This window comes from Erythrolamprus reginae, chromosome 4, assembly GCF_031021105.1.
Source record: "Erythrolamprus reginae isolate rEryReg1 chromosome 4, rEryReg1.hap1, whole genome shotgun sequence".
Taxonomy (NCBI): domain Eukaryota; kingdom Metazoa; phylum Chordata; class Lepidosauria; order Squamata; family Dipsadidae; genus Erythrolamprus; species Erythrolamprus reginae.
In genome coordinates, this window is record NC_091953.1 from 96456505 (window position 1) to 96480590 (window position 24086).

Below are 24086 nucleotides of genomic sequence, written 5' to 3' on the forward strand. Positions count from 1 at the left end.
TAAGGTATTTTTTAAAACACAAGAAAAAGCAATCATCAATATAAATACACTATAAATGTTTCGATAAAACTAAGTCGCATGCTCTAGCACAGTGTTTTTCAACCAGTGTGCCGTGGCACACTAGTGTGCCGCGAGACATGATCAGGTGTGCCGCGAAGAAGGAAGCTCAGGTTCCGGTCTCACAACTTTTTGCTGAGAGAGAGATAGCAAGAAAGCGAGAGAGAGAAAGAGTGAGAGAGAGAGAGAGAAAGAAAAGAGAGAAAGAGAGAGAAAACAAGAGTGAGAGAAAGAAAGCAAGGGAGAGAGAGAAAGAGCGAGAAAGAAAGCAAGAGAGAAAGAAAGAGAGAGAGAAAAGGAGAGGAAGGGAGAGAGAGAGAAATGAGAAAAAAGGGGAGGAAAAAAGAGAAATGAGAAAATGATTGAGACAGAGAATGAGAGGAAAGAGAGAAAAACAAAAGAGAGAGAGAGAAGTGACTCTTGATTTAAAGCATATGATAAAAAGCACCCAAAGAATAAGAGAGGAAAAACCCCCAGCCCTCACCTGTTAATGGAAATGGTTCAAGAGTGTGTATAAACACACACACACACACACACACACACACACACACAAGGGGGGAGGAGACAGGGATGGAAAAAGAGATGAGAGTGTCCTAGGGTGTCATTTTGTGTCATTTTGGTTGGTGGTGTGCCCCAGGATTTTGTAAATGTAAAAAATGTGCCGTGGGTCAAAAAAGGTTGAAAATCACTGCTCTAGCAAACGCTCCAATAGCTCCTGTTATATATGTAAAATGTAATTTAATAGAGTTATACAAAGCATTTAGAGGGGCTCCTCACTCATAGTCATATCTTTCCAAGTAATTTGTGTAATTACTTCCGGGTTTTTCCAAGTTTGTCATGTAATTCCACCTGCTTTCAGATATAACTAACATGGGCACAGAAAAAGTGGTATATGTAAATCTCTTCGGTGGCTGCTAATCCCCTTTATGAGGAGTTTTTAAAGTTTATAGCTGGGGGTTCTTTTGGGAGAACTGATCCTAACTACAGGATGGCATGACAAGAAAGGAGACAGTCACAAAATGGTAGTAGACACATTTTGTATGGTCCTCAAATTTATTACTTAATACTATTATATACTTAGATATTATTTTATATTTGTACACAATCGTTTCTGAAATTAGTAAATTCTTCATTGTAGAGAGTTTCCATACTTCAATTTCCCTAGATTAACTAATAACATCGATTGAAGGTGTCATAATAGCTCAGCTTTTTTAAAATTTCAAGCATACTTTATTTTATTTACTAATCAAATTTATATAATTACCTATCTCCTCCCAAAGAGGATTCTGGAGAGTGCACAGTACATAAAGCCAATATAAAGCAGATTTTTAAAACTCTAAAAGTTACAGTAATAAATAGCATAAAAACCAAAATACTGATCCTGGATACAAAGGGGAGACAAAAATGACCCTAAATAGTTCCAAGCAGTGGAACTATTAGACAAATTTATGGTTTCTTGGAAGCTCCAGGCCTGGCAGCATAAAGAAATTTGACTTTGTTTATTTACTATAATGTATTTGTTTGTTGCATTTATATTTTACTGCAATAAAATATTACTCTTGAGGGGTTGTTGATAATAATATTGTTATTTTATACTTGGCTTCCCAAACATGCTTCTCAATATTTTACCCATATTTTGCTGTGTCTCTTTTTGCATTAAAAATGATCTTTTCAAATACCAGATCTTTTTAGCCTTTCCTCCCTTTATGCTGAGTAAGGAGAATACATTTACTTCTCTCTTAATATTATATCCCCTAGCTTTTGCTTGTCATTTCACGGAGGGCCAAGGCAGAGATAGCTTGCAAAGATTCAGAATTATCCAGCCAGTTATCCAGGATAAAAACTGGATAGACTTTTTATCTGTGAAGAAATCCTGCATGCTTATTTTTCTATTCACTGTTTAATATTAACATTACTTCAGTCAAGATTCGTAATGGCAGTTTAGAGGAATTTTATTTGAATACAAGATTCCATGTAATATTTTCCTTTGTAACAGGAATGCATAATCTGCAGATTTAAATTCATATGCAACTCTTCAGATGGTTCATGTAAACCTCTGCAAAAGCTGATGTTTAAATTTTATTTTTGTCTTGGCCCTTAGTATTATTTGATAGTATGGAATGTACTGATAGCACTGTGGCTCTTGGTCTTAAAAGTATTATGTACCCTTCTTGCATGACGAAGCATTGCTGTTTCAAAGTAACAGGGACGATAAGCAAAAATTGCTGTCCTGATGAAACAGAAAAATGTGTGCAATTATTACTTATCTCTTTTATGTATTTAATTGATACATGTCATTTTTCTCAAAATCTCAAACTGGCAGACCTAAAATTCTGATTTTTCACAACACAATCCTCTTCTAAGGTAATTTTGGATTAAAGGACAGTGACTTGGGCTTGGCCCAATAAGCTTCCATTGCTAAAAGTGGTCTTGAATCTAGATCTTCCTAGATTTGGTTAAAACCAAGGTAGTGATGGCCATTCTGGCCAGGTCTGTTCTAATCACCACATACAATAGCTGAGCAGTGTACAAGCAAATCTTTTATCTGATTTAGATCAAGGCAAATACATTAGGATGTTCTTAAAGATTTAGGGCATGAAACAGATCAATTTATTGGGTATTGAATTGCAATGTGCATTAAGTGCATATTTGATAACTAAATTAATTTCTGGATTACCCATGATAAATCCTAGCTACCGTGTTTCCCCGATAGTAAGACACCCCCGATTGTAAGACGTATCGGGGGTTTCAGGGGGGTCAGCTAATATAAGCCGTACCCCAAAAGTAAGACATATGTCTTACTTTCGGGGAAACACGGGGGTATTGCCGGGGGGGGGGGGAGCCCGATGACGTCGCTTCCAAGCTCCCCGCGCGCCCTTCGCCTCGCCGCGGCGCCACCGCCTCTTCCCCTGCCGAGGCTCGGCTGCAAGCGGCCGGCGAGGCCGACCGGCTCCGAGGCGAGCGGCCGGAGCTGCGCCCTCCTTCGCCCGCCTCCTTTCCAGCAGTTCCCCCCGCGCCCCTCGCCTCCAATGTAAGACATACCCCGAAAGTAAGACGTAGTGGGGTTTTTGGGGGTAAAAAGAAAGTAAGACACTGTCTTACTTTCGGGGAAACATGGTATATGAAATTTTTGGTCTTCAGAAATCTCAATTGTTTAACATTTACAGTCCAATTAATATCTTAGGTTTAATTTCCCCTGATTCTGTCATTCAATTAAGTTTATTCTTTCTGTACTACTTGGCCATTAATTTCTAGAATAGTTATCAGCCTTAGATAGCATCTTAGACTTGCCCCGCATTCTAACACTTTGCCTTGTACATCTGCAACCAATTTCTCTCAGGAGTGATTATTTCTCTCACAACACATTAAGCAATTTTGCTTTTATGTTCAGTAATCTGATGTAACCTACAGGTGGCTGCTTATGGAGAATGCTGAGTCACTTAGATCCATCTAGACTGTGGCTGTGGGTGGGAAATCCTTTTTGTAGCCTGAGGCTGACCTTTGTTTTATTTCAGTGGCTGATCTTTTATTTCATTTTAATGACTGATCTTTGTTTTGTTTTATTTTAATAGCCTGTTACCATGCAGTTGGAGCAGTGATATTAATAGTGGTGTGGGTGTGGGGAAGATTGTTGAAGATTTATTGTGTAATATGTCCTTTAAAAAATTTATATCTTAGGATATTAATTTTAAATTATCCTACTCTTCTCCATTTATACACAATAAATAAATTGAAGCTTCTGGAGGTTTCCGTTTCTAATTTCCATAGATTGCAAAAAGGTTAAATAGGCTTGTAACATGAAGACTACCTGAAAATCCAGGGCTGCATTCTTTAAATGTGAAAGTCCTAAAAAGATCACAGAAATAAACATTAGAATCCACTTTTATATAATTGCCACAGAAACTACATAATTGTGCCCATGAAGTTCTGATGAATTAAATCCAACTTAAAGTTTTTAAGTAAAAGAAATATTTTTTTGATCTCCCATCTCAAATTTTCTGGTGAATTCTGATGTAGTCTCGTGTTTTTATCTTTTAAAAAAAATTAGTTTTACAATTTGAATAATAAAATGTTAGTCAAATATAATTTAAATATAGTCAAGATATCAAGAAGACAAAGTAATGGATTTCTTCATTTTTTTTCCAGGAGAAAATGCCATAAAAACATAGGACCTTTTCAAAATGCCTTCCTCAAGTAGAACAATCTTAGTGTTCAATGTCAGCATATATGATTTTACATATATTAGATTATTTGGATTTTATAGATCAATTTTCACCTGTTTTACAACAAAACTGTTCTAAACCTTCAAAACAATTTTCATGCTTGTGTATAACTAGTAAAACATTTGAACTTGATAAAAAATGTACCTGCTGACTTATATTATTCATGAATTATGAGCAAGAATGAATTGGTGACCTATAAGGTTGGAAACAGCACGTTATCTCAAAAAAAAAAAATCAAAATTGCATATTAGTTTCTTTAGAAAGCATCTTTGCCTTGTTAAGGCAGCCTTTCACACTCCTCAATTGGGAAGCTACCAGATCTCTTTTTATTTTATGCAGACCATGTCTTGGTTGTTTCTTTTCACTAGACACTTTGAAAAAGTCTCTGATGGCACTGGCAAAATGCTGTAGCAGTTATCAAAAATAAACAAGATCTTGTTTTTTGTCAAGAGTCCCAAGTTGTACTCATGGCATATAGATGCTGTCAAATTAAACAGAATACCAGCTTTAAATATTTGAGAGTGCTTTGGCTCAAAAAGGCCCATGGAATATATGCGACCACAATAGCACAGAAATCCTTAGGTTTGTACACGGGATAAGGAATATTTCATAGCATCAGTGATAAATCTCTCAAGCAAAATCAAAAGGGGGATTACTTTATGCTATGCAGACAGGCTCTGTTTCATTTTGCCCTTCTGGAACAAGTATAGTGTCTTAGAGCAATTTTGCAGCTCTCTTGAAGTGCCACAAATGTTATCTGGAGGCTGGAGACTTTAGATCAATATGAATAAGGTGGATGCAACTGTGTATATTGTATCTTTAAAATTATGATATTAAAGTATTAAAATATTGCCCCAGAGCAGCGATTCTCAACCTGTGGGTTGTGGCCTCTTTGGAGGTCGAATGATCCTTTCATAAGGGTCGTCTAAGACCATCGGAAAATACACAATTCTGATGATCTTAGGAACCGGGATACCGTTTCTCTATCCGTCTTGTATTATGATACAATTAAGATAGCCGTTAAAAAAAGAATCTTTGACATAGAATGCCAGGAAAATTGAGAAGATAACAAGTTTGTTTAGCTTTAGAGTGGTTCAAATATTTAGTGATTCCTGCAAGGACAATTTCATAATTAGAAACACCAAGCCACAGAAAACCTTTTATGCTGATAAAATGCTAAATCTCCCTCTCTGCTGTACTGAAGGACAAGTATAAACAACATCCAGTATTTTAATATTGTTCCTCTAATACAGGAGAGATAAAAACTTGGGGACATGCCATCTTCTGTTGTCCATTATATAGAGATAAAAGGTTTCCTTGATTGCCTGGGATCCTCATAAACTAGATTCAGCCTGTGTCCAATTTCTATTAGAAGGCAATAGTCCCTGCATCATCTCTATTTTAGCTTTGACTTAATGGGCAAATTAAATCTGTGTACAGTTCTGGTCACCGCACCTCAAGAAGGATATAATGGAACTGGAAAAGGTGCAAAAAAGGGCAACAAGAATGATCAAGGGAATGGAGCATCTCCCTTACGAAACCAAGTTGCAATGCCTTGGTCTCTTCAGCCTTGAAAGACGGCGTTTAAGGGGTGACTTGATAAAATCATGCATGGGATAGAAAAGGTAGATAGAGAAAAATTCTTTTCTCTATCACACAATACTAGGACAAGGGGGCACTTCCTAAAGCTCATAGGTAAGAAAGTGAGGACAAATCAAGGGAAATATTTCTTCACCCAGAGGGTTGTTGGTTTATGGAATTCACTTCCAGAAGAGGTCGTGACAGCTGTCAGCCTTGATAGCGTCAAGGCAGGATTAGACAGATTCATGGATGCCAATGTATCGGTGATTATTGAAACGGATGTCCATGTGCCGCCTCTATATTGGTTGAGGCAGGTAGGATTCCCTTGAGTACCATTTGTTGGGGGTCAGGGGAAAGGGAGGGTCTTGCCTTCTCTTTCTGCTCACGATCCCCCTGGACAATTGGTGGGCCACTGTGTGACACAGAATGCTGGACTCGATGGGATTTGGCCTGATTCAGCATGGCTCTTCTTATGTTCTATTGCCTTTACTGTTTTTATTGTTTTATCTGTACTGGTGTTAGGACCATATACATGCATTTTTATCAATAAAGATAACTCCGTATGTGATATATAAGCTTATCAGAACTGCCTCCAAATAAGCATTCAGGTTTTTACCACATCACTGAATAATATCCAGTCTTGATTAAGGTTATATTATATTGAATAAAATAAAGTTCATTTTCATAATTTTATTGCAGTTTTTGAAATGAATGGTTTGTTGGAAGTTGTCTGAATAAATAGTATAAACATATAATTATAATAAGTTTTGCACTGTTGTGATATTTACCGGTAAGTTAAATTCCCTGATGATTCTTTTCACTAATTTAATATGAATATTAAAAGTGGGTAGGAAATTATGAATAGAACCATTTTATCTTAAAGAAGAAATATTGTACTATCAAAATTACATTCATGATCATTTCTGCAGATTTACCTCCATAAAATACTACTGTGGCAAGTTGACCCAGTCGGATATCATAGTTAATAATAGCCACTGAAGAAGTCTGTTCCTCTTATGTCTGTAATTAGAAGTCTAAACAAGACTGTTTCAGTCTCCAGATCAGGATATTAGCTAAACTAAAATTGATCATCCAAAGCTACCTGGAAGTAAAAAGCAACCGTTCTTTCCCCCAAAATGATAGGAAACATTTTCTTTTCTTTTAGCACAGAATACTCAAAGGCCCACACTGGTCCCATTAATGCAATATATTATAAGCAAGATCTTAAATTATCTGTAATCTCTATACTATTAAAACTCTCATAATTTTTAACTGGGTGAAATATTGTATCATAGGGGAACAATTTTTGAACTACACTGCCTCAAATGGGATAATTTACAGAATACATTCAAAATCTGGGGCCAATGACTCTCATGGAGTTGAAATTTGGTAAATAGATACTGTAGTTGCTTCAGTACTTCATAATGTGAGGCATAGCCTTTTTTCAACCAGATTTCTAATGTATGTTGTCTTAATAGTGTTCTGTACAATCTAAGACAGGGGTCTCCAATCTTGGCAACTTTAAGACTTGTGGATTTCAACTCCTAGTATTCCTCAGCCAGCAAAGCTGGTCTAAGATACTGCCTGTATGCGTAGGAAAAAGACACATGACTTTTATGTAAAAAAATGACTATAAACAGAATTTTTAGGTATTGTTAAAGTTAGATTGTAAGACTTAGCTATACTGTATATGTAAGTGTCTTTTCTTTTTTTGTAACAGTGTATCCATGTATCGAGGGAATTGCAGACCTATTCGGTTTGAACCACCAATGCTGGATTTTCATGAACAGTAAGTTGGAAATATTTTAGTTAATATACTAAACAATGCCTTCAGAAAAAAATTGTACAAGGTTTCAGTTTCACAAACTATTGCAAAAGCTTATTTTCCATTATGTCAAATTGCACATTGTGTGCACATGCAAAACAACAGCTGCTATTTTTGCATCCCTTGAATAGAAGACCTGAATTAAATGGGAGGAGGAAACGTGAAAATTTTGAGTTGCATAAAATAAAAGATAATAATTCAAAGAGTTGTACTGCAGCAGTAGCAGCAAGTGATGTTAAAATATAAAAAATGATAAGAACATGATGTCAGATATCCAAGATTGCTGCTTAGCAGTGCAAGTATTATGTGCATTTGAATCCTATTTAAGTGAAAGGTGTATTTATTTGATATTCATTGGATTTAAATTCCATATTTTTATAGTAATGTAAAATGGCTTATATGGAGGTATTTCTTCATATTACCACTACTTACTTACTTACTTACTTACTTACTTACTTACTTACTTACTTACTTACTTACTTACTTACTTTATTTATTTATTGATTTGATTTGATTTGATTTGATTTGATTTTTATGCCGCCCTTCTCCTTAGACTCAGGGCGGCTTACAACATGTTAGCAATAGCACTTTTTAACTGAGCCAGCATATTGCCTCCACAATCTGGGTCCTCATTTTACCCACCTCAGAAGGATGGAAGGCTGAGTCAACCTTACAATATCCTGTAAGATACAGAGTAAATATCCTTTTGATGCCACCTGTAGGGAATGTGTTTGTATTTGGCAACCTGAATGAAGAAGAAATCTGAATATAGAGGATTCTAACCTATTATGTATTGTACCACATGATTCTTGACAAATCTATATTTTCTTTTACGTGAACTGAGAGCATATGCACCAAGACAAATTCCTTGTGTGTCCAATCACACTTGGCCAATAAAGAATTCTATTCTATTCTATTCTATTACAACCCATGAATTCTGAATTTGTGACAGAGAATTTAAAATCAAAAGTAAACTTATTTAGTAGCAGGCAGGAAGAGGTAATTTTATGTTCCCTATTTTTCCTAGCTTCCTTTTTTATCATCATTGAACACTATAGTTAGGAACATATATTGATTTTAGATATTTTCTAATTAAAGAAACACATTTCATAGAGATGTCTGTCTTGAAATAATCTGGCAGTTTTAAAACTAAAGAAGACAGTTCATGCATGGATTTAATGTCCTTCATTCTAGCTCTTGAATTTCTAAGATGATGGTGTATAATAATGTACATATTCAAGTGTGTAGCACAGATGTAAAACGAGAAGAATTTTGACTATCTTTCAGTCTTTACTACTCATAATTGTACTTTATGCATAATATGTACTTGATGCATAATTAAAACAAAATTATATTCCAGAATTTGTGGGGAATCTGTTTTGTGACTTTTTCTTCAAGGAAAGTAGAAAAGGTCAGAGTACGGTGTTGAGCTATTACGGAATTGAAATAAGTTGAAATAAGATTCAAGACTCTTTTCTTTCCTAATATTAAACATTTGCTACAGGTATATGACTACCCTTATTCTCTGGTTGTTTAGCTTATTCTCTTATACAAGTTAAGTATGAAGGAAGATGGGGAGACACTGTTAAATTGCTACCCTAATTGGAATATTAATCCACCCATTCTCAACAGAAGCTTCAAAACAATTTTTTCATGATGTATCAAAATACATTATTACTGTGGTAAGATAAATGATAAACAATTCTAAATGCTTTTTCTGATCTTTCTTTTTATACAGGCCAGTTGGAATGCCGAAAATGGAAAAAGTTTACTTGCATAATCCCAGTTCAGAAGAAACTATTATATTAGTTTCAATATCTGCAACAACATCACATTTTCATGCTTCTTTTTTTCAAAATAGGGTAAGCTAGCTTTGTTTTATGAAGTTGCCTGTTTTGGTGGAATCTTTTTACCCTATCATAACAAACTGTACTTTAAACAAAATCCCAAATATGGGATATTGTAAACTATAAACTAAAATGTGTTTATATCATTCTTCCAGTGAGGAACAGTTCAGTAAAAATGAGAGATCAGGGATTACATTGCAAATGTATTAATTAAGTATTGTAAAGGAAAAACTTCAATTTTATTATGCTACTGTAGCTGTAATTCTGATAACTGAGGAAGGACTTTTTAAAAAAGATTTACATTCTGGCTTTCCCCCCCTCAGAATCTAAGGTGTGCTATATTGCTTCCTTCCATTTTTCTGCACAACTATACTGGGAGGTAGATTGGGATGAAGAAAGCAATTAGTCTAAAGTTACTCAGTGAACTTCCATGACCAAGGGTGAACTTCAATCTGGATTTTTACAATCCTAATCCAGGGATCTTAACAGATATCTTGCATACAGTATATCAATTCTTTTACATATTTAATACACTCCTTTTGAATCAACAGAGTAGCATATCTTCTGACTTTTTTTTTTCTTTTTCAGAAAATTATTCCAGGAGGAAATACATCATTTGATGTAGTTTTTCTTGCAAGAGTTGTGGGAAATGTAGAAAACACATTATTTATTAACACATCTAATCATGGGGTGTTTACTTACCAGGTAAGAACAATGTGATATCACTTTCTAATACTGTGTACATTAAGATGTAAACTGTATAGTTGAAACTAACAACAGTTTATATTATTTGAAGTCCTTTTTCATAGAACTGGAATCTTGAAAGTAGGTATTTTGCTCAGAGAGTCCAAACGATTTGCTCAAATTCAAATGCAACTTTGTCAAGTTCTGCTTAGGCTTTTCTTGATTAGGTTGAATGCCAATGAATGGAAGTTTCTATCTTTCTGAGAATTGGTTTCACTATCTAACTATAACTATCTATTTATACCCGGACTTTCATTAAATGTTGTACTTATGATTCTTGATGAATGTATCTTTTCTTTTATGTACACTGAGAGCAAATGTACACACCAAGACAAATTCCTTGTGTGTCCAATCACACTTGGCCAATAAATAGTATTCTATTCTATTCTATTCTAACTGGTATTTGAAAGACGTTGCCCTCATTTTCCATGTGTGGACCTGTTGTATTTTGTACTCTTGGCTGACTAGAGTAAAATAAATATTTCCCATTATTCAGAAACATATGTCCATTGATGCACTGCTGCACAACTTTTTTCTGTTTTCTTTTGCATCTACCTCATGATGTTGAGCAATTTTTCAGTTTGTTAAATATTCTACAGTCTTGTTGATAAGAATTATTACAATATATATTATCTCTCATTGCAGGCACTGTTTCCCAGTGTGTTTCCCTCGAATTTTATTTTATTTTCAGAGCTCATCAGGATTGTTTTGAGTTTATTTTAGGATAATAGTTGTATTACTCTGGATTCTCTTATCTGTAGATTTAGTAGCCATTCTCTTATATCTTCATCCAAGTCACTAATAAAAATGTTGAAGAAAACACGCCCCAAGACTATGGCATCCTACTTGATACCTCCCTCCAGTTTTATAAGGATACATTGACATGCACTCTTTGAATATATTTCTTGGAAAGCTGGCAGGCTTGCCTCCTTGTAGATATCAAAATAATTAAAGCCATCCATCAGTAATACTTTGGGTTTTTTTAGAAAGTATCATACATGTCTTCTGCTTGTTTAGATGAGTGAAAGTAAACAACAACAGTTCTTGATTTATTTATTCTTCCCTTTATAATAACTAGATGCTCCTGGAATAGATTCTTTTAGGAGTTCAACTCCCTCTTCTTTTCTATTACCTATATTCCTTTTGAGCAAATTATATTCTTCAATACAATCACAGTAGTCATGTCACCAGATGCAATGCAGAATTGTATTTCTTTTTTGTTATTCTCAGTCACTATTATTATAGAAGATAAATAACAAAGTCTATGAATACAGACATTAGTGGCGGCCCCGGCCTCTGGAATCAGCTCCTTCCAGAGATTCGCACTGCCCCCCACCCTCCTCGCCTTTCGCAAGACCCTAAACTATGTCGCCAGGAATGAGGCAGCTAGACCATGCCCCCTTCTTCTCTGACCGTTAAATGTTATGTGTGGATGTGATTGAGTAGAGTGACTGTTTTTTAACATAATGGGATTTTTAGCTTACTGTTTTAACTATTAGATTTGTATACACATTGTTTTGTATTGCATGTTGTGAGTCGCTCCGGGTCCTCGGAGAGGAGCAGCATACAAATCTAATAAATAATAATAATAATAATAATAATAATAATAATAATAATAATAATCCCGAAAAAGTGATCGAAAATGAGCAAGCAAAACTACTGTGGGACTTCCGACTTCAGACTGACTGAATTCTGAAGCATAACACACCAGACATTGTGATCGTGGAGAAAAAGAAAGTATGGATCATCGACATCGCAATCCCAGGATACAGCAGAATTGAGGAGAAGCAGCTAGAGAAATTAGTGAAATATGAAGATCTAAAAATTGAGCTGCAATGACTCTGGCATAAGCCAGTGAAAGTGGTCCCAGTAGTACTTGGCACGCTGGGCAGAGTACCAAAGGCTCTCAGCGGACATTTGAAAATCGGAATTGACAAAATCTCCATCTGTCAATTGCAAAAGGCCGCTTTACTGGGATCAGCAAACATAATTCGCCGCTACATCACGCAGTCCTAGGTGCTTGGGAAGCGCTCGACTGGTGATGAAATACGAAATCCAGCACAGTGACCTCGTTTGCTGTGTTGTACTGACATAATAATAATCATAATAATAATAATAATTATTATTATTATTATTCTTTATTTATTATTTATTCTTCATTAGGAGATGTGCAAGATTGCATTTTAGCAACTTCCGTACCATTCTATATAACAATAAGCTTTTAACTTCTGAATTTTCATCTCCAGGTTATATAGGATTCATTTTATAAGCCTATCTTCTTCAGGAATCAACCAATATTTGTTCTGTTTTGCAATATCTCTTTTTCTTCCCCTGTAATTCAAAACTTGCTTGTTTGTAAGGGCTTGGAAGCTGTAGAAATAATTGTCTCTTCCCCACTATGTCCTGTTTTTGGTTGTTATTGTTGTCCAGAAGTTTGCTCCTTCCGTTCATTTTCTTTAAATAGAATTGATTTCTCTGTCAGTCATCTTGAAATGTGTAATAATTTTTTTTACAATTAGACAAATCTTCATTTCATATTATGAAATAAACGAGCCACTTATTGCTCCCAGTCTGTGACTTTTCCTTCAAGCACTGTTACAGCATTGTGCTTTCTGAAAGTATTTACCACATTGTTGATAGATAAAAATGCAAACACATCAGAAGTAATGCTGGTTACAGTTAATGTTTTCTATTTATGTATGCTTTTATTTCTAGTGCACTACTCACATAAGATTTTGTTGTTGTTGTCCACTTCCTAGTCTATTGTTAAATTCCTGTTTGCTCATTTGATGATTTTGTTTCCTGGAAAATTACCACTTTATGTACATCTTATAGTCTCTGCTTATTCAAGTACTCAATCATTCCCAATGAGCAATCAGCAAATTTTCAATCTGTGTGGGAAGATTACATGCCCACTTACATCTGAACACATAACCCTCATAGGAAAGAAATAGTATGGTCATTCTCTTATGGAATTCTACCAGAAAACCTAATTTGTGATTCCTTAATGATCATTCTTTTTTCAAATACAAATTATTCAAGGAGAAAAAACATTCAAACATTGTAAAGTCGTCTAAAGGTTTTGAACTACAAATGTATCCTAGCTGGTGCAACAAATAATTATTTTGCCTAAGGGTACTGTATTTCAACACATTAGATGAGGTTGGAAATATGCTCAGTACAATGCATCAGTACACTCACAAAATGTTCTTTGAACTTTGCAAAGTTTGTCCATTTAACAATATAAAAACTTGATTTAAGAAGTATAGTGAATTATTGTTGATCATTCTGTGGTACTAATGATTCTAATGATAAAAAATACAAGAGGACGATATCTGAATGTCAAAGTTAAGTTTTTCACAAAATATTTTTCAGTTTATGCAAAATAATTCATTTTATGTAAATATGTGCCTAATAATTTAACTTCAGTACAGTGATACCTCAAGATACGAACCCCTCGTCTTACGAACAACTCGTGATACGAACCCGGGGTTCAGAAAATTTTTGCCTCTTCTTACGAACTTTTTTCGAGTTACGAACCGGTGTTCAGAGACTGCTGGGAAGCCGCGCGGCTGTTTTAAAAGGTGACAGCCGGGCGGCGGGGCTTCCCAGCACCCCCCCAAACCCTGAACCCGGAAGTTTGGCACAAGTTCGGGGTTCGGGGGGATGCTGGGAAGCCCCCCCAGGCCGGCTGCGACCTTTTAAAAGAGCCCCGCCGCTTCCCATCTGTCTCCTGAAGCCGAACGGCAAAGCCGAACTTCCGCATTCGGCTTCAGGAGACAGATGGGAAGCGGCGCGGCTGTTTTAAAAGGTCGCAGCCGGCCTGGGGGGCTTGCCAGCACCCCCCCCCCCGAACCCGGGTTCGGGGTTCGGGAGGTTGCTGGGAAGCCCCCCAGCCCGGAGGTCACCTTTTAAAACAGCCGGGCAGCTTTCCAGCAGCCTCCCGAAGCCGAACAAACCCGAACTTCCGCGTTCGGCGTTCGGAGGCTGCTGGAAAGTCCTACTTCTCCCCCCCAGCCAAAACCCCAAAGCCTGTTTGCTGCCACACGATTTAGCCAGGACAGGAGCGAAGTGACATGGAGGAATGGGGAGCTGAAACCGGGCTGTTTCAGCTTTCTATCCCTTCACGTCACTTCGCCGCTAAATCGTGTGGCAGCAAACATGCTTTGGGGTTTTGGCTGGGGGGGAGAAGTAGGACCTTCCTAACTCCCTCCCCCCCAGCCAAACCCCCAAAGCATGTTTGCTGCCACACGATTTAGCGGCGAAGTGACGTGGATGGATGGATGGAAAGCTGAAACCGGGCTGTTTCAGCTTTCCTTTCCTTCACGTCCCTTCGCCGCTAAATCGTGTGGCAGCAAACATGCTTTGGGGATTTGGCTGGGGGGGAGAAGAAGTAGGACCTTCCTAACTCCCTCTCCCCCAGCCAAACCCCCAAAGCATGTTTGCTGCCACACGATTTAGCGGCGAAGTGACGTGGATGGATGGAAAGCTGAAACCGGGCTGTTTCAGCTTTCCATCCCTTCACGTCCCTTCGCTGCTAAATCGTGTGGCAGCAAACATGCTTTGGGGATTTGGCTGGGGGGGAGAAGTAGGACCTTCCTAACTCCCTCCCCCCCAGCCAAACCCCCAAAGCATGTTTGCTGCCACACGATTTAGCGGCGAAGTGACGTGAAGGGATGGAAAGCTGAAACCGCCCGGTTTCAGCTCCCCATTCCTCCACGTCACTTCGCTCCTGTCCTGGCTAAATCGTGTGGCAGCAAACAGGCTTTGGGGTTTTGGCTGGGGGGGAGGGAGTTAGGAAGGTCCTACTGCTTCCTCCCCCAGCCAAAAACACAAAGCCAGGCAGCCTCCAGCCGCCAAAGGAGCCTCCTGATTCTCCCCGCTTCTCTGTCCCGCTCATTACCCATGTCCGGAAGAAGCTGCTGCCCGATTGCTCTTAGCCGGCGGGATGCAAAGTGCTGGGGTGGGAGGGTGTCCTGACAGCCCCCCCACCCCAATGCGAGCGGCGGGGAGTCACCCATAGCCGGCAGAAGATCGCTCTTGCTGACCTGATGCCTCGTGGTGAAGCCGGGCAAGAGCGATCTTCTGCCGGCCATGGGCGACTCCCCGCCGCTCGCCCATGGCCGGCAGAAGATCGCTCTTGCCCGGCTTCCCCGCGAGGCATCAGGTCAGCATTCTGGACGGGCGGGCGGCGGGCAAGGATGGAGGAAGCCTTGCGGGGAAGCCGGGCAAGAGCGATCTTCTGCCGGCCATGGGCAACTCCCCGCCGCTAGCCCATGGCCGGCAGAAGATCGCTCTTGCCCGGCTTCCCCGCAAGGCAGCAGGTCAGCATCCTCGGCGGGCGAGCGGCGGGGAAGCTGGCGGCTGTGGCAGCTGCTGCAAGAGGCTTCCCCGCCTCCTCAAAGCAGCCTCCCAAACCCGAACTTTCGCTGAGAAGCCCCGCCGCCCGGCTGTCACCTTTTAAAACAGCCGGGGGGCTTCTCAGCAGCCTCCCAACGCCGAAGCCCCCAGGCTGTTTTAAAAGGTGACAGCCGGGCGGCAGCGGTTTTTTGCGGGGGTTTTTTGTTGTTGCACGGATTAATTGACTTTACATTGTTTCCTATGGGAAACAATGTTTCGTCTTACGAACCTTTCGTCTTATGAACCTCCTCCTTGCACCAATTAAGTTCGTATCATGAGGTATTACTGTATTCTAAATTACAAAATCAAGAGATAATAAAATATCAACAAATCAAACATTTTTACTATTACTGCATTAGATGATGTCAGGGAATAACATAAAACTCATTTCTACTGAGGGTAAAAGACAGAAAAACTATATACATTTATATGATTTTATATGATTAGGAAATTAAGTAATACCTGGGGCATTTAAATCTTGCAATAATGAACTTCAGATTCAGAAACATGTGGCAGTTTCTTTAGTGCTGAGAATTGAGTAAATTTTAAAACTAGAAGCAACAAAACAACCATATTGATTAATAAAAAGGTTTTCTTCCTAAATAGGTGTTTGGAGTAGGAGTACCAAACCCTTACAGACTGCGGCCTTTTATAGGAGCAAAAGTTCCAGTGAACAGCAGTTTTTCTCCTATTATAAATATACATAATCCCCATAGTGAACCTTTGCAGGCAAGTAATAGCATTTTCATATTTATAAGTATGTTAAAGAATTGTAATATATTACATCTTTGGTCTTTTATATATGACCTAAATAAAGGATGGAACATTTATCAATATTCAGATTTTACGAGCCTTTCTGCCACCATCATTAAATGGTTGTTATGTGAAACCGTGACCATTCCAGCTTCTAAACCTTATTGCAGCTTCCCCATTAACTTTGCTTGTCAAAAGTCAGCTGGGAAGATTCCAAATGGCGATTATATGACCACAGTATACTATGACTCTCATAATTGCATGACAGTTGCCAAGGTCCTAAATCACAGTTGTGACTGTGAGGATGCTGCAATGATTGTTGTAGAGCTGATTATAAATCATTTTTTCAGCACCATCATAACTTCAGTCGGTAAATGGTTATTATGTGAAAACTACCTGCATTTCATACAGCTTGAAATATTTGATCTTTCTTATTTATTCATTCATTCATTCTACACTAATGTTCTGACATCAGGGTATTCTGACAGATCCAGTGCTTTGCTGGCAATTCAGAGTACAAAAAATTGAAGCGCATTCTATCCTACTATGAGCTAGTCCAGTGACAGCGAACCTTTTCGGTATCGAGAACTTCAACTGGAACATGTGTGCATGTGCACGTGTGCTTTGTGGAGCACCAGAATGTGCACAATGACCAACTGGTCTTCGGGTTTCTGGCACGCACATACACGCTGGTTAGCTGATCTTTGCGCACACCAGAGCACCAGAAGCCTGAAGACCAGCTGGCTGATGTGCACATGCCTGAGTTTTTGCCTGGTTTTCAGGCTGTTGGGGAGTGTTTGGGGGCATGTTGGAGGCATTTCTGGCCTGAAAAATGACCCAAAAAACAGCCCGTTTTTTGGGCTGTTTTCAGGCTCTCTGTGCCCCCGAAGACCAGCTAGACATATGCATGCCAGAAACCAGAAGAGCAGCTGGCAGCAGCACATGTGCCCACAAAGAAGGCTCTGTGTGCTATCACTGGCACACATATCATAGGCTCACCATCACGGAGCTATCCTATTTTTTCCTGGCATGGTATAATGGAAGTTTGTTAGGGTTTAAGAAAATTTGACATGTCCTATTAATGTTTCTATTCCCAAATTTTACATGGTTCCTTGGACTTTTCTATGCTTAGGGGTTTTTTAATATCTGGAAAGCTAAATTAACTATTAATCCAATATTATAAATAGAACTCTCACTAGACTAATTGTGAAATAATTTGATTTTTTTTTAATTCTTTAGAGAGTAACATGGAAATACTGTATAAAACTGTAATTACTGGTGATTTCTCACTTCAAAATTGAGTATTTTTAAAAGGTTACTTCCCAAATATTGTATCTAAGCATGTCACTACCTTGAGACATCTAGTTTGAATTTGGATTCAGGTTTTATTAACACTTTCCCCCCTTCTATTTCCCTTCTCTCCCCTTTATTCCCCTTCATTTTCTCTCAGGTAGTAGAAATGTATTCAAGTGGGGGTGATCTTCATCTAGAGCTTCCAACTGGCCAACAAGGAGGAACAAAAAAATTGTGGGTAAGTAATAATTCATTGATGTTATGATCTGCTTTTGATGGCAAGCAAAATTAAATACAGCAGAAGCTTTTACGGACCAAAGCATTGGAGCTTCTTTAGATCAGTGGTGTCAAACTCAATTTCATTGAGGGCCACAACAGGAGTGTGTTTGACATCCGGGATGGGTGTGGCCAGCTCAACATCATTTGTGTTTGGGGCACCTGTGGTGGTTATCTGCTAAGGCAGGACTTTCCTCAGACCCTCACTCACTCTCATTATAATCTTCTTTCCTCCCTCTCTCTTCATTCTTCTTTCTCCTTCCTTCCCCTCTTTCCTTATTTTTCCTTCCTTGCTCTCTTCCCATCTTTTTCTCTCTTCTTTCCCTTTCTATTTTCCTGTCCCTTCTTTCATGCTCAATTGCAAAAGGGGAAACATTTCTCATTTTGTTATCTTTTCAGTTTATTTTCCTAGCTCTCTGCCATCAAAAAAAGGAGGCCAGGGCAGGGGCTATATGCGCTGCCGGCAGCCCGTTTTTGGCAGTGATGGCCTCCTACAGCCCTATGCCAGCAAAAATGCAGCTAGATTATTATTAATTATTGCTTTTGTTTGTGTGAATGAAATATAGTTTTCAGAAATGTGAAAAGCATAAAGATGAAACACAGTTACATCCTCAAATTATGACCACAATTTAGTCCAACGTTTTCATTGCTAAGCAGAGCAGTTAAGTGAGCTGTGCCCTATTTTATGACCTTTTTGCCACAGTTATTGTGAATAATTCCAGTGAATCATACCATTAATCACAGTTATTAAGTGAATAATATTAAGTGAATCATGCCGCTGTTAAGCGAATCTGTCTTTCTCCATTGACTTTACTTGTCAGGAGCCAGTTGGGAAGGTTACAGATGGTGATCACATGAGCCTGGAAAATTGCAACTGTCATACATACATGACAATTGCCAGATTTTAATTGTGTAATCCTAGGAATGCTGCAGTAGTTGTAAGTGTGAAAACTGGGCATACATCATTTTTCAGTGCCGTTGTAACTTCAAACTGATATTAAACAAACGGTTAACAAACATGCTCAACATTATACTAAATGGATTTCTGAACCTTTTAATTTTTTTGACTCACATTTTCCACTATTGTCTATTCAGGAAATCCCTCCATATGAAACTAAAGGAGTAATGAGAGCAAGTTTTTCTTCAAGAGAAGCAGATAATTACACAGCATTTATTCGAATAAAAACAAATGCCTCAGATACTACAGAGTTCATTATTCTTCCAGTAGAAGTAGAAGTTACAACAGGTTTGTGATGTGCTTTTTAATCAATTCCATGTACTTTTCTTTTTCAGTGTAAAAGAAGCTAATTTTGATTATTTTATTTTAAAGCTCCAGGAATTTATTCATCAACAGAAATGCTAGATTTTGGTACTTTAAGAACACAAGGTAAAGCCTACATTTGAATATTTCATATAATTATCATTGATTCAATTACACAATTTACATCCTATCAGATTTCATGTATTTATGATGGCACCTGGTATATACTATAAAAATGATCATTGAAAAGAAAGCACATCTTTAAATCAGTAGCACATCAGTCACTTCAAGCCCAAAACTTTGATGGGGAACATGCCCAACATTGCGGGGATGGCATCTGAACTGGGGGAAAGCATCACAAAAACCTGCAACTGAGCTTTGACTTTTCTAAACATCTGGAAAAAAAGGAGATCAGCATACTGTGCAGTTTATAGAAATAGAAGTTGCACTGTTGAAGTGTTCTTAGCATGCAGACAGCTATATTCTGTGCCAACTACAGCTTCTAAATACACTGTATTCTTCAAAGATAAGCCCAAGTAAAAGATACTGCAGTAATTCAGTCTCAAGGTATTGAAGGCCTAAATGCCTCTATTTCACTATTTCACTGTGCACTAAAGCTTGAAAAAGGTTGTCCTAGTCATGTTCTCCACCAGCAGCTAAAACAAAAACTATAAACCCAGAAGTCCTTATGTCATGAGCTTCTTTCAAACAAGGTGCAATCAAGTTTAGTGTAAGGGACTCCTCCAAATCTGGTTGTCTCTGGAGAAACAACTCAAAAATCTTGCTGTGATTCAGTTTCAGTTTTTTTCTCTCATCCAGGCACCATGTAATAGCATCTACTTCAGGAGTGTCAAACTGGTGGCCCAAGAACTGGATGGGTCACATGCAGGTCATGCCTACCCCAACTGAGAAAAACTTTGTGATACGTCATGTGACTGTGTGATGCTAGGAGTTTGATACCCGTGATCTATTTCATCTCCTATCTCTGGGTGTTTAACTGAAGTATTTAACAGTTTCATACAGATCTTAAACACCATGGAGAAATTAATCAAGCCATGGACAAGCAGTATAGGAATTTCTAAAGGCCCAATTACATATCCCTCATTAGTACAAACCAGCGCTTTCCACCCTCAACCCTCTTATACAGTCTAAAAGAAATGAGATACCACTGTGGAATTAATGCATTTTTGTTCTGTTCTTTAGATTTGGCATGTAATAATTATCTCTCAGATAGATAGTGTATTGATATAGTGTATAGATACTTATCTATATACACGCTTTATTAAATTCTGCATAATGTTTTTGTGGTACAGATAAAGTAAAATTCAGTAAATGAAACTAAGATTAGTATCAGTATTTAGTTTGTTATAATTTCCTGTTCAAATATAAAGGAAATGTATAGGATTTCCATTAACTTTTCAACCCACAATTATGCCCTTGGTCAATATTAATTGCTATATTTTTTTAAAAAGGAACATTTTAAATCTGTTTAAAGATTACAATTTTCTAATTTGGACAATAAAATGCTCTTGTCCTTGGAAAACTAAAATATATATTTACAGCTAAAATTAGTTAACTTCTGAACCCTTTTATATGTCTCAACAGATCTGCCAAAAATTTTAAATCTACATTTGTTAAATTCAGGAACAAAAGATGTACCAATAACTGTAAGTACTGCCTCTGTAATTTCACAGTTCATTATAACTTTCCTTTGTTTTGTACACTTAAATTTATATTAGTGACTCTCTCTCAGCCCACCCACGCACACAAGAGAAAACAGGAAGTAGTATTAGGAATGTTTGCTGCCTTGACTTATTTATAAAAGTAATGAGGGGGATGGAAGGAGGGAGGGGAATAGAGAAAGAAAGAAAGAAAAAGAAAGTCAAAGCTTGGGGTTTGAAAATTTGGCTCCCCTTTTCTTATGGCATGTGGTGGAATAATTTGGATTCCCAGTAGAGAAGGGCTACATTCCAGAGAGCAAAGAGCATCAAAGCCATTGAAGTTTTGGTCTTTGGGAAGAAGACAGTTAAGAAGGATCATTGTTAGCTATTCCCAGTGAATTGAATTGAATGCTGCTGTTGTTAAACATAATAGTAGAAAAATACAGATATTCCTGCTTGACAGAACCTGTTTCCATATTTATTTATTATTTAGCTAATTCTTTTTGTTGTGATTATTTGATAACTTTATTCACTGGTATTTTACTTTGGCTATAAGGTGAGATAAAAATATAATAACAATAGTAATATCCTGTCAAATTCTAATGGTTTGATCATTGACACTTTACAGCAAAATATTGGTATATAAAGAAACATAGAAGATTGATGGCAGAAAAAGACCTCATGGTCCATCTAGTCTGCCCTTATACTATTTCCTGTATTTTATCTTACAATGGATATATGTTTATCCCAGGCATGTTTAAATTCAGTTACTGTGGATTTACCAACCACGTCTGCTGGAAGTTTGTTCTAAGCATCTATTACTCTTTCAGTAAAATAATATTTTCTCACGTTACTTCTAATCTTTCCCCCAACTAACCTCAGATTGTTCCCCCTTGTTCTTGTGTTCACTTTCCTATTAAAAACACTTCTCTCCTGAACCTCATTTAACCCTTTAACATATTTAAATGTTTCGATCATGTCCCCCCTTTCCCTTCCCTATATATATTTAAATTTATCTTAAAAGCTAAAATATTTTTCATATAAATAGGGAAGTACATTTTTTTTGTATCATGGACAGTGTTTTAGCACGGTTTGAGAGCAAAGAAGTTTATTTCACACTTCATTTGAATGTCATGAGAAAGGTCAGGACTATATTTAGCTGAAATCTAATCTAGATAGTCCTAGGATTAAATTCTTTCAATACTTTCTAAACCATAGCCTATTTCTATAGCCACTAAAGTGTTTATTCTTTATAACCATTTATATCAAAGCTTATAAATTTCAGTTAAAAAAGAAACATTAATGCTGAAGTAGCCAAAAAGCTGTAATTATTTGGTTTATATGCCAGAAACTAAATCAGGAATAAGTAACTCAGTAACCACAAAATATTTTGCAGCACAACTGTATTTATGCCAGTGATTAGGTTGGCTGAGCTTGATGAAAGCTTTGATAAGTGCTGCAATAATGCCTTTTATTGTCTTATATTTATATTGGTAGCTTTGCTTTATTTTTCAGTTTATGGGTGTGTCAAAAATGCTGATATAACCCAACCAAAAAACTTGTCCACCAGATCTATGGTTCTTCTAATAGCTCCCCACTAGTGCTGGGAAAAGCAGGTGATTATTACTGTTTTGTGATTTTAGTTGCACCAGAAGAATTGCCCCACAGGTAACTGGATATAAAGGTATTTAAGCGTTAGGAATAAGATAGACTGCAGCCTGTAAGGTTTTGTGATTAAAATAATTTTTCTGCAGTGGTTTCACTTCTTCATTAGTAGGAGGTTTCAGTTGGTGTGTGTGTGGGGAAAGTGGTATCTATCAGTCAGGCTACTGTAACACATGATCTGCCTTTTAAGATGCCCTATAACAGTGATGGCGAACCTATGGCATGGGTGCCACAGGTGGCACGCAGAGCCATATCTGCTGGCACATGAGCTGTTGCCCTAGCTCAGCTCCAACGTGCATGTGTGTGCCTGCCAGCTTTTGGCTCGCACAGAGGCTCTGGAAGGACGTGTTTGGCTTCCAAAGAGCCTTGGGAGGATGGGAGAGGGCGTTTTTACCCTTCCCCAGCTCCAGGGAAGCCTTTCGAGCCCCGGGAGGACAAAACACGAGCCTACTGGACTCCAAGAGGTGGGGAAGCTGTTTTCACTCTCCCCAGGCATTGAATTATGGTCTGGGCACTCGCACATTTGTGATAGCACACATATGCTCTTTCGTACCCGAGGGAAAAAAGGATCGCCATCACTGCCTCTATAAAGTGCAGTGGCCCATTTGCTAAATCAGAGCATAGTATTTCAGCCTATTCTACTATCACTATACTGGATATTAATCAATTTCTCATCCAATTCAAATTACTAGTTAGGCTCACATGACTTGGCTCTTTTATATATAGACAACCCTCGCTCATAACAAGATCTACTAAGCCACATGCATTATAGAGATATGGGATATCTTGAACCTCTCTGCCATTTCAGATATTGTTAGCATATAGCATAGAAAAGGGAATGGAATGTGAAGAGAGAGCTAATTTGCATATTGGTATGTAAATCAGTTTTTGGCAGTTGGAAGATAGAATTATTCGGGATTTGTATGCTGACTGTTGTGAATCTGCATCATAGAGAACAGATGTATAGAGAAATATAGTTATATTGTCAAGTTGTTTGTTATTTGTGTAAATATGAAACCAATTCAATGAGAAAAGAAGAAATAAAAGCATAAGCTTTATATTGGAGTCATTGTATTTATTGTGTACTCAAATATATATTGTATCACAGTTTTGCTATAACGAGACTGTTGTATGAAGTGAAGAACATCACTTGGAAAACATAAATAACATAGAAATCCAACATAATATGATGCCAGTATACCAGGTTATGTGGAGGTAAAAGGAGCAACTAAGTCCACCAATAATGTGCATTACATTTTTGGACCAACACTATTGGATGTTACCATTATATTTTAAATTCCTATTGCATGGGAACGCCAAAAATAGGAAAATGATAAAACTATATCTGGTGTAGGATCCTATCATTTTAACAAATGCATCTTTTTTTGAAGAATTTTATTAAAGCACTTCAATCACATTCAAAAACAATGCTTAAAAGGCATGATGGGAGGTGGTTTTATTGTCATTTTGCATGCTATATTTTAATTCCAACTGCGTGAA

The 24086-nt window shown here is 37.7% G+C and overlaps 1 protein-coding gene across 1 annotated transcript in view; it reads left to right on the forward strand.

Moving 5' to 3' along the window:
- TMEM131 (transmembrane protein 131) overlaps positions 1–24086 on the forward strand; it is a 99109-nt gene that overhangs the window by 28695 nt on the left and 46328 nt on the right. The window contains exons 4-11 of the mRNA XM_070751003.1: positions 7582–7650; positions 9425–9548; positions 10122–10238; positions 16284–16406; positions 17881–17961; positions 19095–19245; positions 19330–19386; positions 20866–20927. Coding sequence (XP_070607104.1) covers positions 7582–7650; positions 9425–9548; positions 10122–10238; positions 16284–16406; positions 17881–17961; positions 19095–19245; positions 19330–19386; positions 20866–20927 — 784 coding nt within the window. The remainder of the gene's footprint in view (positions 1–7581; positions 7651–9424; positions 9549–10121; positions 10239–16283; positions 16407–17880; positions 17962–19094; positions 19246–19329; positions 19387–20865; positions 20928–24086) is intronic.